Here is a 17501-nt window from a genome sequence, read left to right as displayed (position 1 = left end):
CCTGCCACTGCCCAGGCATGGCAACCCCCATTCCCACCACAGCATGGGGACTACCAGCTGGACCAGAGCAAGAGAAAACAATGACACCTTCATCAAAAACACTGTGGCATTTTTCCCCTTGACCCTACCAGTTATTTATTAACAGGAGTAAAATATTACTATTCTGCAACTCCCAGCAGGCAGGTTTTCCTATCAGCCAAAGATACCAACCACGTTTTTTAAAGCTGAAAAGCATTAGGACTTTTTGTCTTTGTCTATGTATTGTTTGCTGCTTTAATGAAACAACGTAGATAATAAAGTGTGAGAGAATTATTCAGTAAGTCACGACCATTCACATATCAGGTGCCTAATTATGTTGAAAATACAATTACATGCATTTAAGCAGATGTTCGTGCCCACAGGCCAAGCCCATTATTTTGACAATTCTTTAACTTTACAGTAAGTGCAAGTTGAACCTACTTAGATACGAGACCTGAATTATCATTCTGGGAGTGGAAAAAAAAACAGTGGAAAAAAGTAAAAGTCAATCAGTTCCTCCCATCATATTTAGCACAGCTAAGGCACTACACAACAGGCAAGACTCTAGCAGGTCCCTGCTCTTCTTTCATAGCCTTTAATCAAATGCTGAGAGGCATTTGCTATTTTTAAAGCCAAATGAAAAACTCTGGCTCCAGTCTCTTGTAAATTTGCAGCAAAGATAACCCCCTAAAGGAATGCATATTATTTGCACACCGGTGAGCTTACTTATTAATGTGAACTTCTAGCAAAAGTTTTGTTTCCATATTTTAAGATAGGCCACAAAGACCTGTTTGCATTCCTTAGGCGGCCTTACTAAAGTCAAGGTCAGAATGCACCTTTCCACAGCCCTCCTGGAGTGCAGGCTGAGAAATGTCACCCAATGATCAAGGTCCAGGAACACTCCAAAAATCAAACACTGACCCTGATACTCCATCAGGTGACAGGGCCAATTCAGAAGCTCTTCATCCTCCATCCAACTGCAGCCAAAAAAGCCCAGATGAAGTAGGCTGAGCAGCTAGCACTCATCACTGCCCGACTTCTTCCCTTCTCCAAACAGTGGTGGACCACACGAAACTTTTCTATCATAAGAACAGGATTAACCACCTGCTTGGCAACACTGTGCTGTCATCTAAGGTTCAAAGGAAAATTTGCTATTATGAGGAAAAAAAGGTCCATTAGTTCATTTTTAATAGGGCAACTTGTCTCGACCTTCCCTCTCAGCACAGAAAAAAAATAGTAATTCAAGTAAGTCTGATGGGGAAGCGTGAGTGGTAGACAAGTGTCTGATAACTCTGCAAGAGACAAGACTGCTAATAACTAGAAATAAGAGTATGCATTGCTTGTTCAAAAGGACAAAGGCAGTTAAAACCATTCAAAAGCCAGATTAAAAACAGGAAACTGGGAAGCATCAAATAGTCACGTTCTATTCTTTTCAGGAACCTTACTCAGCTGATTTTTTAAAAAATAAATGCATGGAAGCATCCTGTTTTAAGGGTCTGAAACTCCCAGCACAGAGAGAGCACCTGTTCATGGTGCCTGCTGCATAGGACATAGATGATATAAATTGCACACGAGCAAAGGACAGTTTGCCTCATCATCACTGCAGCAGCCATGGCAAGTAATTAAGTCAGCAACAAAGCAAATTCTCACCATTTTCCTTCTCTCTACAAGAGAAGCTGCACGTTTCAAGCTGTGATGAATGTTGAGCTGCCTTAAATCCTAAGAAAAACTTCTGCTCTCTTGTTCCTCACAACTCTCCAGTATACCCACCAAATAGCTACAGTTTTATATTTTAGGGTTTGAGGGTGGTGGTGGAGGAGTTGGGTTGTTTTCTTGGCTATGTTTGTTGGTTTTTTTCACGTCAAAAAATGTACTGAAACAGCTTTGCTCTCCATGCTAGGATTTTTTTCATTTCCTAGAGAAAATTCATGATGAGGTGTGCTTTGTCCTAGGCCACTGCACACTGATGGGATTCCGTTAGGGAATCACAGTGTAACTTCAGCCCACCTCGGCACTACAGACTTGCCGTTTACAGCCCCAAAAGCCACCTGCCGTGCACCGCAAAAACCCGCGTGTTACTCATCTCTCACTCGCCGTGAAAGACACCTTCTCAACAACGCTGGGATACAAGTTTGATCTAGCACGTAGAGCCGAATGTAAAGTAAAATATTGTTTTAGCACGTCTGGAAATACTGAACAGAACTTTTAACTCCCGAGCCAAGCACGCTGCGGGCGGAGCCGGCCCATGTGAGGCCAGCGGGCATTTCATCCTGCAGGGGGTATATTCCAACTTCTAGTTTATGTTTTCACCCTCGCCCGCTGAAGGGAACGGGGAAATGCACCTCTCCAACCGAGCGCACAGCCGTGGCGACAGCTCTCCCGGAGAGCACCACTTCCCGCATCCCGGCTCCCATCCCGGCTCAGCCCTTCCGCGCACACCCACTTTTGGGAGCTCAAACCCCTCTCCCCGAGCCCGCCGGGCACCTGCGGCAGGTGCCCCGGGGCAGCTCGGCGGGCCCGGCCCGGCACCTACCCAGGCACTTGATGTGGAAGCCGCTGGGGGGCTTGAGGGAGCGGCGCGCCCAGCCCTGCCGCAGCACCTCCAGGTGCTCCTCCTTGCCCTGCACCAGCAGCACCTGCTCGTCGATCCAGCCCAGGAAGAAGGTCTCGGCCACCGCCGCCGTGGCCCGCCGGTCCCAGAAGTGCTGCATGTTCTCCCGCTTGAAGTCCGCGAAGATCTCGTAGCCGATGCGGTGGCGGCCCAGCTCCGCCGCCGGCCCCGCACAGGCACCGGCCCCGGCCCCGGCGGCACCGTCGGCCCCCGGCCGCCCCCCGGACGCGGCGTCCAGGACGATGGCCAGGGAGTGCGGGGCGATCTGCAGGCACCTCTCCGCCCTACGCGGCATGGCCGCTCACCGCCCGCCGCGGGGCACGGGCACGGGCACGGGCACGGGCACGGACACGGACACGGACACGGACACGGACACGGACACGGACACGGACATAGCTCCCGTGGCCGCGCTGCCTCCCGCGGCCGGCTGTCCGCGCTCCGCGCCGCTCCGCCCCCGCCGCGGCCCGGCCCGGCCCGGCCCGCTCCGCCCCCGGCACACCCCCGGCGCGGGCCGGTGCCGTGGGCGAGGCGAGGACGGGATCCCGCGGCTGCCGCTCCCGCCGCGGGTGGCGGCCGCTGTGTCCCGGCCGGGAGTTCTGCATGCCGTGCAACCCACCGCTCCCCGCCTCACGCTTCCCTGTCCCAGCACGGCAGCACCATCCCTAGAAAGGAAACGAGCCCGGTCACCGTCCCGGCCAGTGGCTTAGGCTTCCCGGCACCATCTCCCCTCCCCACCTTAGGGAGACCCTCGCGCTTCCTTTCCACGAGGGAAGCATTCCCCAGCCATATCCAGATTATCCCAGCAAGTCTTATAATTCCTTATGGTTTTGTTTCTTCCAGTGGTTACGCATCTGCGACATACACATTGAGCGGCATTGACCCTGCTGTATCCAAACGCCTCTCTCTTCACTCGCTCTAATCCTGAGTCGCTTTGTGTCTTACTGGTACTGAAATGTGGAGCAAGTCTAAGGTTCATTCCTAAATTCTGTAGCTTTTTTTCCAGCAATTTAATATTTTGCCTCCTCTGTGTTCTGGATCACCAGCTGCCGATCAGGCTCAAGGGAGAGCTCAGCAAAACTGAACAAGGTGCAAGCGGAACTGGAGGGGTCCTTGCAGGCAGTGCAAGGCTGGCAGCTGGGTCGTGCATCAAGGTGGTAGGTGAGCTGCAGATGCTGGCAGCAGAGTTCTGGTCACACTTGTGAGAAGGCAGATTTAGGAACTTCACTCCTGTCTTCTATAGGAACCCTCAAACCCACAGCAAAACTGAATCTCAATTCTGAAAACAGGGCTTGAGTTTCTGACTGGTCTGTAGCTGTTGGACACCTTGGTGGTGTGTGAACTGTGGGTGGCCTCAGCAGCAACTCTCACCCAGAGAGCAGAGCACCCTGGCACTTCAGCCAAGGGCAATGAAGTATGAAATTCCAGCAGAAAGACAAATGACACGAAGAAAAAAACTACTGTAGAGAAGAAGGGGCAAGAGCGGAGGCAGAAGAGAGAAGTGAAGTGAAAGGTGGGAACACGCAGCAGCCGCTCTACCAGGCAGCAGTATGAGTGCTGCTACGGCCTCAACGCTCTATGCTGTGCACAAACAACATTTTACCTGTTGCTTCTGAATTCACTCACATCAACATCCCTTGACATACTTGGCCTCCTTGAACTATCACCCATTTGGTTCTAATCTCATTCAAATCCTGTGCCACTTTCCAACTGGCTTCGTCCAATCCCTTCTCTGGGTTTCATTCAGTGCTGTCATTGTACTGTGGAAGGTCAAATTTACCAGTATCCCAAAGAGTTTTACAAGGAAACAAGTCGTGTGAAACCCACATTTCTAAAGGGGAAATCAGAGGTTAAATAGATTATCCAGAAACACTGTGAGTCATTTTGAGCCAGGAGCAGAGAGTATTAATACTCAGTTTGCAAGTCTCTATCCCTTCCCAAGTCTCCAGCACATCAAGATCTCAAGAGGTCCCTCACTGCAGCCAGGAATAGTTTTAATGTTACTGCTGGAAATCAGGATTTTAAAGGAGCTTTCATGAAGCTTTGCAAGAGGACCCCCCTGGCACCCTCATTGTCCTCCAAAATGCTTCCCAAAGTTCAACTGAGCCACTGGTTGTTGAAAAACCTAGTCTCAGTGTGTTGAAACTACTGTCATGATCTTGCCATATTCATGTTATTCTTACCTTGTGCCTTCCTTCTCTGCATTATATCAGCCTTTTATCTTGCCCATCATACTTGCATTTCAGTTCTCTGGGCAGGGCTCACCTTTGTGTTGCTTTTATGTGGAGCACATCACATTGACATCTCAACTGCCGAGCAGAGTCACCAGGTAACTTCAGGGCTTGGATGAGTTTTCATTTTTATTCCTACCTGCAGAACAAAGGAGCCAAATTTAGCCTTTTAACTGTTTTTAGGCTTTTGCACCAGATACATCCTGAACACCGAGATGTAGAGCCCCACACTTTGCCTACAGCCCCCAAATTCCAAGTGCTAGCCAAATCTGGGATCCTTCTGCTGCCTCTGGCATAGGCACATGTTCAGTGATACATGCCCATCAGCCTTTGGTCACGGCATCAGTGTAGCTTTTTCCATTAGCTGAGCTCCTTTTCCCTTCAATACTGATTTCTGAAGCAATTGGTGTGACAAAACATGCCACACAGATATTTTCCTCCTCCTTGCAGTAACGTTTGTGGGCTGTCAACCTCTTCCCTACCCCCAGCTCACTCTCCTGTAAAAGCTAGTGCCCAGACTGCTAGTGCTCTCCCACCCTGCTTTCAACACCTTTTCCCTCACACCACTTCAGGCCTCTGTGTTCACAGGCTGGACCTCCCTCCTCCTTCCCTCCCTCCTCCCTCCCACCCTTCCTCTCCTCAGCATGCTGCCCCTCTCTGCAGCTTGCACACATGTAGTGTTACACACAAGTGTGATGACAAGGCAATGAAAGAGGGTATGCAATAATTTGTCCAACACTTGTCAGATGAAGCTGTGGTACAAACCTTTTGGTTACACTGTGTGCTAGGGGTTAGGTGCTGTCCCCACAGAAACCAGTGCCAGGATTGCCTTGAGGGCCTGGTTAAGAAACGCCCAGGACCAGGGGATAGGCTGTGAACAATAAGTATGTAACTGAGTAAACTGTTCATCATTCATTACTTCCCTTTTTTTCCTATCTCCTTATTGAGTCAAACATTTTTATCCTCATAATTTGGGTGTTTGGTTTCTTTTTGTTTATTTACATTTTTTTGTGGGTTTGGTTTTCAGTAGCATCTCTTTCCTTTTCATTCACTCACTTCAAGGGACTTTTTCCAAGATATCAACACCTATAGCCAGACTAAAGCCCACCTAGTGTTTTCCAGTAGAAATATAAGTGAGAAGACAGCCTACAATCTTCTTATGGCCAAATTATGAAAGTGGGTGAAGTGGAGCTCCTAAGTGCCTCTGAAGTGTTTGTAAAGGCAGAAGTTTACCTTACTAGTAGGACAAAACCCCTGAAAATTTAGACATGTTTCTTTGAAATGTGTCAGTGGTGCAGGAGGTCTGCAGCAAATGGTGCTGCTCATTCTGGGTGGGAGCAGAAAGCCAAACAAACCTGACAGAGCTGTGTTCTCTGGCTGTCTGTACTGACCCATAGCTCAGGAGTGGCTCTGTCTGCTGCAAACATTGCCTCATTAAAAACCTGCTGGGAAGAGGGTAATCTCTCAGAATTAATCCAAGGCCACAGAATGGAAAAGCAAGGCTGAGGTGGAATAGATAGTGATTGTGCATCTCTGAACTGTACATAATAAGGTAGGTTACAGAATGTCACAGCCTCCGCAGAATGTCAGCAAGTACTCAGGCAGGACATCAGCAAGTGCCTTCCCGGAGAGGTTTTGAAAGACTATTTCCTATCGGAAAATTATTTTTAAATCTCTCTAGTCATTTTATACAAGTAGAAATGGTACCTTTCCTCCCACTGTCCATCCAGTGCTGCCCCCTGGCAGTATCAAGACAGTCCTGGATACTTCGCAGTTCAGTTGTCTCATTCCTGGGAAGAAGCTTCTCTAATCACTATATGGGTCTTCAGGTGGTCAAAGCATGTTTGGCGCAAAAAATGCCAGCTACAGGATGGTCTTTTAAAATATTTCTGACAGGATATTTTTTAACATACCTGCATGTATTCCCATGTAGAAGGTTGACTGAAGCTTGAGATTCACACTGATGGTGCAGCCACACAGCTCAGTGCAACTGCTGCTGTCAGTGGCACTGACTGCTGCCCTAATAAGACCAGAGCATGCAGACCTCAATAATAAATTTTGAGAAGAGTTACGTCCTCCTTCTGCCCCATTTGAGATTTACGTGAGCCTGGCTAGACTTTCATGTACATGGAGTCAATGCAAACTGGGTCTGGCTTTGCTGCTGCAGGTGTGCAGGAGAAGGGCCAGCAGCAGGTGTGTTGGTAACACACAAGCTGGATGCTGCTCTTCTTGTCATACTGTGAGAAAAACCAGGAGCAATCTTAGAAGAGTGAATGTTCTAAAACAGCAGGTCATGAACAATGGCGGGGACTTGCACCTAAGGAAAGCAAAATGGTGGAAGGGGCATACTAACAGTTGTTCCTTAAAACTCTTCCCAGAAATGTGGCATCCTTTGTAGGTAAATATAGCTCTACATTCACCTAGTTCGCATCACATGATGACACTTATTTGCCACCAAGGATTCCTAAAACACTACTTTGTTTAGCTTCACCCTTTTGTTTTGGTAACCAGTTTTTGGAATACAGGAATAATAATACTTCTCACATTTGTGAAGTCCCTTGAGGCCTGCTAGTAAAAGTCAGGAATGGCTGTTTCACTGTCTCTGCTTTGGTAGGAGCCAAGTACTTCTGTGGTCAGTCCTGTCCTGCCATCCTCCATCAAGAAGCCCTGCTCAGAAATCCTTGCTCAGACAGTGTTCCCAGTGAAGTCAATGGGAGTTTCCTGTGTGAAGAGTGATGAGCTGGGTCCAAACTAAACACCCAACTAATAAACAGAGCAGGAAATAGCTGACTGCATCATTTTTAAGCTCCGTGCTTTTACCTGACTCAGACACTCTGGCATCAAGAAGGATCCTGGGGGCAGGATGCGACCCAAGGGAGGAGAGGAGATCCCAGGTTAGGGGCAGGCGTGTCTATCTTCCTCTTCAGGAAAATCTTTGGCAACAGTGTTAAGCCTTTGCAGCTAGGTGAGTGCTGCTTGGATGGGTGAGCTGGTAGGTAGACTATTATCTATTGTCTGCTTAACAATAGCCTACACATACTGGGGAAGTTACAACTGACTAGGAGGAAAATCACCTCCTAGCAGACACTGAAAACAAATTGCCAATTTACTCACAGAACATGTGCAATACAGAGTACAGGTTTCTCACATTGAAACTCAGGTGCCTATGTTTAGACATGTAAATAGCACAGCACTAAAACACCTGGATAGAAAAGCCCTTTAATTTTATTTGTGTATGAGTTTGCAAAGAGGGAAATGAGACTTGCAGATGTTTTTGAAGAAGAAAAAAAAACAAAAAGGTGTGCACCTGACAACGGCAGTTTGGGTTAAAGGGGACAGAATAGATTTTCTGCATGGAAAATTCTTGACTGTAAAATAATAAAGGCAAGATAAGGATATGTTTATATCTTGACTCTTTTTTTTTCTAGAGATGTTTTTTATCTGCCTTCCAACCTACATTTGTCTCTTACCTGCTACAGTATTGGTGATTGCTTTTGGCCGGATTCCAGTCAGACACTAAGATGGGGGCTTAGATGATGTATTTGGCCAAGACAGGATTTATTTCAAACACTGCAATTGTACTTTACTGAAGCCATAAAGGACTCAATACTTGGAGGAAACATATGATTTTAATTTTGGAAATGGCACACCAGTTTGCCTTCAAAAATATCTGCTTGTCATGTTACCTTGCAAAAACTACTGAAAACACATTGAGGCAGCTCAGGCACTGACATGCAAAAAGAGCTAGGGTTTTTATGATTCCCCTACCAGTAATGGAAAGAGCTTGTGAATGAAATGGCCATTAATTTTCATGAGTGCTTTGGAAGAAAGAGCAATAAAATCTATTTCACCACCATGTTTCATATTTTCTTTTACAGCCTGTGGCCTGAGCTAGCCTAGCAAAGGCATGTGGTTGATCCCTGGCAGATCTCATATTGCCAACTTAATTATGCCAAAGTCAGACCAAGGAGATCAGAAGTTCTTCCTCAGCCCTGGCATTTTAATCTGAAATTTCTCTGCTTTGAATAGAATGTTTTCCTCCTACAGTCCCTTCTCATGTAGTACAAGGCAAGTCCTGTAGGTGCTGGGGGTAGTGCAAAACTGCACTCAGGAGAACAAAATTCCAGTGAGATACCTATACCCCTAAGAGCATGTGAATGTAAATGGCAAACATAAGCAAAGCGAGATAAAGGGAAATCCTTGTTCATGTAACATGCACAGCCAAAAGCTCAGTTTTCCTGTAGGGACCTCACTAGACCATGGGCCGAAATGAGAGAATGATGACCTGTGACTCCACACTGTCATTTGGGAAGTACATTTTGTGCCCAAGCAAGAATGCAAGGTAGGCAGAGCTGACTTCTAAATGAACAATTAAATGAACTCTTCTACCTTCCAGAAGAATTTAATCATGGGCTGCTATTACAATACCCACCTGGTGTTAAAAATAAATGAACAGGATTCTGTGCCACAAGGCATTCTGCAGGCAGGCTGACCAGCACACAGAGTGAGAACCAGAGCTGGGCATAGCTTTGTAAGCAGCCTTTGCTCTGCCCTGCTGGCGGAGCTGTGATTGACAAGTAGACATTGGTCTGAGCTGAACAGCTCTGATGTGAGCTGGAAAAAGGTAGGAATACCAAGTCTCTAAATCAAACTGCAGCTATAAAGAACTACAGTAATTCCACGACTATAAGGCACACCCTTTTGACTAAAATTTTCCCTCAAACCCGGAAGTGCGCCTTATAGTCCAGTGTGCCTTATCTGATGTACGAAGTTGCGAAATTTGCCAAACCGGAAGTGTGAGCTGTGAGCCGTGGGGGGAGCTGGCAGTGCCACGGCAGCTGACTGGGGGCAGGCCCGGAGGCCCGTGGCATCGCCCCTGCCAGGTGGAGGCGGGCCAGGGGGCCCGTGGCACCGCCCCTCTTGGGTCCAGGCAGTCCCGGGGGCCCATGACTGCCGGGTTGAACTGCGCAGGGTGACTTGGGGGCGGAGCCTCGCTGCAAAAAAAACCGTGCGCCTTATAGTCCAGTGCGCCTTACCTGATCTACAAAGTTGCGAATTTTGCCGACTCCCGGGGAGTGCGCCTTATAGTCCGGTGCGCCTTATGGTCGTGAAATTACTGTACATTGGTGGGAACCATACAGTCCATCCCTGCAGGCAGAAACAAGGGACTTTCACTGGTGTCCACTGACATGGGGGAAGCTGGTATGAGATACTTGAGGGACAAGTTGGTGCATGTTGGCTCCTCTGAGAATCCCTTAGTGGCACAAATCTGTGGAGGCTTTACCAGATCAGAGGGTGGGAAAGCTCTACGGTCATTTGTCTTGCCAGCTATTGGATGGCATCTTCCCCTTTCTGACTAGGCAAAGAGAAAGCAACAGGTGTTGCTGGTTTAACGTTGAAGCCTTTGAGATTTTGTCCTGCTCTTCATACTGATACACAGCACAGGGATACAATACATCAAGATACAAGGAGGCTCCACCTGTGTGCCACAGCATTCTTGCTTTTCCTGCTGAGAAGCACTGGCTGGATGATGGGCTTGCTCTCTGTATCCAGTCTGTGACATCTTTCCACTTTCTGTCCATTGATCCACCAACCATGACCCAGGCTTGCAGCCTCCCTCTGGGCTCCCCCTAAACCAAAGGCTTGTCTTTCCCACCCACAGAGCTTTGCAGGAACAGGATTTCTGCAAGCACAGGGAAATGCCTGTGGGAAGCAGAACTAACCCCTACCACAGTTTTTGCAGGCAGGGAAAGGCTCGAGGCAGCAAATAATGTTGGATAAGATGCCCACCTTGGGTTTTGATTCTCTGCTCTTCTTGCGGCTTCTCCAGCCACCACCAACCTACCAGCATGCTTTTAACTCATCTAAGCCTTTTCTTGATCAGGATACTAATTTTTGGTGTTTCCTCAATTGATACAGATGCCCCTGGAAAAGGACAAAGTATCCCCGAGAAATAAATCACCATAATTTGTTTTTTCTTTTCCTCTTTTTCCTTCATTCATCCTTATTCAATTTTCTCAATTCAACATCCTTCTCTATTTTCACTTCAGGCCTTAAGTTGTTTGCTCTTGACGAACTAGATCAGTCAAAGCCATGGTTTACAGGCATCTTACAGCTACCTACGATAAACAACTATTACTTTAAAAACAGACCGATACCTGTTACACTGTGCTGTGAAACCTTCCCTTTGCTCTTTTAACTGGTGAAGGGTGGTGGAATAGCCCAGCAAATACTCATGTGTGCAGGGAAGGAGGTAACAGACCCCTTCTCCAACAGGACTTGCCACAGCTGTTCCAGCACTGGTTTTGTGCCCGTCAGGTGAGTGCCAAGAACTGGCACACATTCAAGTTACTGGGTTGGCCAGCCATCAGCTAGCTTCTTCACTCCTCCATCATTCTCATTTCACTCAGAGACAAATATGAAGGCTGATGGGCTATATGCTTACCTGCAGGTCCCCTTCAGCAACAAGGAATCGGTGAAAGGGGTGGTGGGGTGGATGTAAGAGAATTTATTCCTGGTTTAACAGCCCTTCATTACAGCTAAGCCTTTTGCAAAAACAGCAATTTGGCTCCCATCTCCTGAGCATTGCTTCCTTGTATTAGACATTCTATAATAACAGTAATTACAGTTGCAAGCTCTGCTTTTATTTTATGGGAGCCGAGGTAAACCTGCCCAATGTCCCAAGAGTTGATTCTCAAGTACAGCCATGTCTGTGAGGCAGTGTCTCCATGCAGTGGGATCTAATGGGTGAGTCACAGCAAGAGCTGCCAGTTCCTTCAGTAGCCCTGCCTGCTCTCAGGACTGATCTCTCTTGCAGGTAATTTTAAGCACCACAGTGCTACTCTCTTGCCTCTTCTCTTTGCCTTGGCTTGTCAGGATTAGACAGTTTAACCAATGACCCCAGTTGTCATCAATCTCAATATTGAGTGCACCAAGATAATACAGGCACTTCTCTGTGAAGACAGGCGTTTATGAACTATTTGTGAAACCATTTTAGCTAAAGAAGACAGACAGCTCTATTTTTGCCTAATATTGTCTGACAGGTGTGGACACACCCTGGGATGACTTTCTTGTCATCCTGGCTAGAAGGTCAAGAGTCTACATTTGACAGAGAATTGCCTTTGGCACTCCAACAAAAAATGAAAACACAGCAGCATCCAGAAAAAAAACCAACAGCAAACCCCTTTGTAAACCAGATGTGCCAGATTTAACATTTCCCAGAGCCTAATTCCTTTTAAATTTTGTAGCTCCTCTTTGAAGATTATCCATGGACCCAACACCAGGCTAAACCAGAAAGTTTAGCTTTTGTTCTTCTATTAGCCATTATCAGCTTACTGTTTTAAACATCTCTGGCATGGTGGGCAGTGTCTTTCCTCTCCCCTCCCTCCATTTTCATGCTTTCTCTAGGGACCTCTATGCAATACCACCACGCATTTTCCTGCCATCCCCAGAAACTAGCTGAGATCCACTGTGGAAGATGAGAGCAGGGGCTGACCTCAATCACTACAGCAGTGCTGTGGTTCTGGGAGAGATCCCAGTCCCATCAGGATAAGAAAGTTGAGTTCAGAAAGGAAAGTTCACCAAAAGCTCAAGAGCTCCATAGTGGGACTGTAAGATATATCAGGTAAGCTCTTCTGGGTTATTTCTTTGGCAACTTAATCTGAGCCCACTCCATTGGCAAATGTCACACCCAGGAGAAAATGCAGTTTCCTGCTAAGGTAATAAAGATGATGCCTATAAATGAATTTTGTCTTGGTTTTGAAATGAGGTTCCCTGTTTGTATAAAAATGGACACATCACTGCTTCATAATTGTGCAGAAGAGAGTTACACATTAGTAACCAAAAATCAGATAATTCCTTTGCAAGGAAGAGGTAGGAACAAGTAGTTTTTACCGTGGGTTTTATGGGAAGAGCTTTGCCAGGGAAGGCATTAAATTTAGAAAAATACTCCTTAAGCTTTTCCTTCTTTTTGCCATAGGAAATGCTGCAAGTTACAGACCCTAACAGCCACCTTTTGTATTAACTGCTTCCACACACTGAAAGGGCACATTCAGAGATGCTGCAGCAAGCAGCTGTGGTCAACCCATACTTGACTTTTTGACTTTTTTGAGGCCAAGCTACTGCTGCTTTCAAAGGCTGGATGGTTTCCAGGAGGATCTCACCAACCCAGGCATTGGAAGGGGGGAAGGAGAGAAGAAATCTTAGGGTTTCCTTTACTTCCTTTTTAGCTCACACTAACTCATTGTACAAAACACTTGAGGCAGTGTACCTGGAAAGATCCCTGTGGAGAACAGAGCTGGAGGTAACCCTGCTCTGACTGGCTGGAGGCTGTGGCAATCCTGCTTCAGCAGGTGCCACTGGATGGTGCTGTACAGAGGGGAACAGGAACAGTTGGGTTTGCTGCTGATCTGAGCCTCAGCAGCTTTTGTTTCCAAACTTGATCTTTTTGACACGCAGAGCAATGTGAATGAAGTCCGTGGCCATCTGTGGGGCTCAAGCAGAGAGCACTGTGTCTTGCCCCTCATCCTTAGCTGTGGGCAGCCTTGGGGGAAACCTGAAAGCACAAAAGGGTACAGCTGACAGCAGAAAATCAACAGGAGCACCCAGCAGGCACAAAAACTAAGGATGGAAGAAGTTCACTTGAGAATGTCCTGGCAGACCCACTGCTCCACCAGTGCTGGTTTTAGATAGTCCTAGGAGTCTGGCTTCCATTCGTTAGCTTCTTCCCCATCGCCAAGGGATAAGAAGGGAAGGAGGGAGGTGGCATCCAGGCTAGGGTAAAGAGGGGATGGATGGATCATCCCCTCTTCTTGAAGTCCACAGCTCCAAGCTGCAAGCAATTCTCAGGATTCCTTGACTAGTCCTCTTTCTATGGCCTGTGGGGTTTTTCTTTCATGCTGTTTCACCATTACAGACCTCAGCATTTAGTTTTCCCCTGTATTAATCTTTCAGGCAAACCAATCTTCCTTCCAGCCTATGTGGATGGGGTAGAGGAAATTCCAAGAGATCCTGATGGTGGTTTTCAGGAAATAGTAATACACAGCAGAGTTCAAACAGCCTGAATTTGTAGATCTCACGTGGATAAAGTAATAAAATATCAAATTAATTTACCTAGAAATAGGGCAGCAATCACAAGCCAAAGTTCACCACAATGATTTGCATTACAGTAACAAACACAAAGCTTAATCATAGCTGTACATCTCTATTTCCCTTCAGAAAATACTATGCCCTCTGCTCATTGTGGATAGTTCATGACTGATCATGCATATAACTAATGTTGGTTTCCCTCTAGAAATCCCAGGTAAATCCCATGTGCTCTGCCAAGCAGTGCATGCTTCATCTCATGGAGTAACCGTGGCCCAAAGAACATTGTGCCAGTCCCCCCAGGTGCAAATGAGCACAGCTCCTTTCCAGGCAGTGGAGCAATATCAGATTGCTCCTGAATAAAACATGAACTCTTAGGGAAAAATAACCGACCCAGGACTTAGGAAAACATTTCTGTTAAAATTAGCTGGTGTACACAGTAGTACATAGGGGATAGGAGCATTTTTTCTCTCACTACCTGAAAACTCCTTCACTGAATTAATCATTCATTCTTATCAGCATCCCTTTTGTTCCTGGGCTATAAGGGTATTTGAACTAAAAGTTGATCTCAAGTCCAAATCCACTCTAAGTGGTATCTTTGAGGTCATAAATTAATGCAAGCAATTGTGAGGCTAGCCACATGAAAGTCTTCAGTGGAAGAGCAGTGACCCCAAGACACAGTGAGATTTTACTAAAGATAACTTTTGTCTAACCTCTCTGCAACCTTCCAGACAGGTAAATATCTTATAAACATCTTATCTTATAAAGTGATTGTGTAGTAGATAGAGAAGAATTAACAATTTTCCTGTCAGAAAGAGGCTGGTGCTTGAAAACTGGACTAAAATAACTTTATTTTGCTTTATAACTTCTTAATGCTGGTGCACAGGGAAACCATTGTATGGAAAACCAAACAGGGAGCATTCTGATATCTTTCAGTACATTTCTATTTTTCTACCCTCTGTAATTATAATGTATGTTTTGATATTTATTATTACAAGTGTTTGCACAGTCACTGGTAGACGATTTTGAGAAAGCAATCCATTACTGAGCACATATGTCCCAGTCCCAAGTTTCCAGGAGATGCTGAGGTAGCATTCCTTGATGTCAGCTACAAAATAGAAGATGTATATACCTACATGTACATATGTGCCTAGGCCAGGCTTACAGCTGGTGACTCTGGAGAGATGAAGTACTGGCTGCTGTAAAGCAGCTCCATGGTTTTGTTTACACTTTAGGGCTGGAGGACGCATGTGGAATACCCCTGGCTGAGGGTGCAAGACAGCCACCCCCACTTCTTCTGCTCATGAAAACAGGTGCCAAGAAGATTTCTGTTAGGACATCATGAAATCAAATGTTGAAGAAAAATCAAGCTAAGTTCATCCCAAGCTGTAGGCTATTGGAATGTGTGGGTCAGGGAACTGAAATATAAGGGGTTTTAGCCTCATTTGGGTATTCATTGTTGTTTTACTGGAAATTATTTATTTCACTGGCATACACAGGCATGAGTACATACACATATATGCAAATATAAAAACTACTTAACTGGATTTAACATATTTCAGTTAATTACTTATTAAAATAGTTTGGGAAATGAGTAGTTTAAATACTGGTTAGCAAAAAAAAAAAAATCAAGTAAAAAAAAATTACAAGTTCAAGATTTACCTGTACCTACTTTAAAGCATTAAAAACCCCACAGTAATTGTTAGAGTACAGATAAGACAGAAAAGTTAAACTTTTGTATGCAAAATCATTTACATGGGGAAAGTATGTGCATATTCTAAAGTAAAAATACTGTTGGAGGAGGAACAGTTAGACTTCTAGAAAGATTAACTGAAAGTTCAGCCTTAAGGTCAGCTTTGAACATCCCAATGGAATCAGATACTTCTTAGCAACTTCTAAAAGCAGGCAAAAATGTGTCATCCATAACTTTCAGTTTACTTTCCAGGGATAAATTTCTGACTCTCAGATCTTCCCATCCCACTGGCAAATTGAGATGATAGTAACCAACACACATATAGTTAACATAGTTTTGCATTGATACAACACATCCTACAAGAATGGCCATACAAACCTGATTGCCTTTGCACAGTAACATGTTCCTCAGCAAATTATACAGACATCTGCCATAGAAAATTTGACATCATTTTCTTAAAAATAACTAGAATAAAATCTTTACATCTTGTTCAGGTGAGGGAATTAATATTGACTTGAATAAATCTTTGGGATATTTTAAGCTTTTATTCAAATACATAAATGCCTGGATTCACTTCAATACTTGCCCTCTCTTTGGCAGAAAAACACTGAGACACGTAGAGTTCTAGTTTCCTAAAATCTTATTAATTCCTATTATTTTTTGCAACATTTATTCCTTACCTATCCCAAATTAAAACTGAGCTTCGCAAAGGCTGCTGTCCCCATACCTCATCCTGCTGCACTGCACAGTCACAGCATCCACCACCCTCTGTGGGGTAAACGAAGAAAAGTTTCAGAGCTGTATGAAGACTGGAAACTTCCCTGAGCCCTACACCATGCCTAGATATTTCTACAGCAAAAGGGTGAATATTCATGTTTCCACATGGGACAATGCCAAGCAGTATTCACTCCTAGTCCAAGGCTGAGGGAACTATCTCATAGAAGGCTTTAATCACAGAAACAGACAAGCACAATCTCACAGGTGGTTCCAACACAATCTACTATAGAACAGGAGTACTTAGCCCCAAATAAGCAGAAAGCTAAGGCATGTCTGACATCCAAGGTGCCAAGGACATTCCAGCCACAGAGTTCTGGGACCCTGGAAAGGCAGAGACCAGTTAGTTCCCTGACTAAATGCAGAAATCAGAGTTGATTCCAGAGGAAAATTGCAGAACTTCGAGAAAAAGGTCTCAAGAAATACAGCATAAAGACATCACACAGAAGGCTCCAGTGCCCTCTGGAAGCCAGCACCTATTTGCATGGGCAAGCAAGTAAACAGGAAAGCCACTGCCTGAATGTGAAGGGAACCTTCAAATAATTTTCTTCAAAAGCAGTGAGCTCACTGCTGCTGAGCAAGGGGAAAGGCAGTGAGTCACATTCTGCATGGATGACATTCTTGCCAGTAGAGAAGATTGCTGACATCCAAAAGTAGAGAACAGCTGGGGTAAGTTTCAACCACCCTGCAGTAAGTTGGGATGAGTCTGTATGTTATCTGAAGTCAGCTCTGTGGATTTTTACAAGCAGACAGATGAAGCCCAGCTACATGCTAGCCCTCAAATTTAGCAGGAGTAAACAGGTTCTAGGTGGCATTTAATACTTCTACTAGGTTTCTTCATCTCTAGAGTTTATTCCAGCAGAAACCTCAAAGCAGATGAAACTACTCTTCCCCTTACCTATTTCTATCAGACCACAGTACCCAGAACCATCCCAGCAGAGAGCTCTAAAGAAACTACTCTCTGAAATTATTTTACACATTATATACTTGTTTTCTGAACTTTCTTTAAGCACAATGATTGATTTGGATATAAACTCACAACTCACTTTACAGCTACTCAACAACCATATTTCTGGTGAGGCAAGAAGTGTTA

At 45.5% G+C, this 17501-nt stretch overlaps 1 protein-coding gene across 1 annotated transcript in view; it reads right to left on the bottom strand.

Annotated features, from left to right (window-relative positions):
* Positions 1–2924, bottom strand: part of STOX2 (storkhead box 2) — a 151599-nt gene extending 148675 nt beyond the window's left edge. Inside the window, exon 1 of the mRNA XM_033059597.2 lies at positions 2552–2924. Within this exon, the coding sequence (XP_032915488.1) occupies positions 2552–2924 (373 nt within the window). The remainder of the gene's footprint in view (positions 1–2551) is intronic.
* Positions 2925–17501: the final 14577 nt, after the last annotated feature.

The sequence above is a fragment of the Catharus ustulatus genome, chromosome 5 (genome assembly GCF_009819885.2).
Source record: "Catharus ustulatus isolate bCatUst1 chromosome 5, bCatUst1.pri.v2, whole genome shotgun sequence".
In the NCBI taxonomy this organism is placed as follows: Eukaryota; Metazoa; Chordata; class Aves; order Passeriformes; family Turdidae; genus Catharus; species Catharus ustulatus.
Note: the sequence above shows the minus strand (reverse complement) of the source record. Positions and strands in the feature narration are given on the sequence as shown.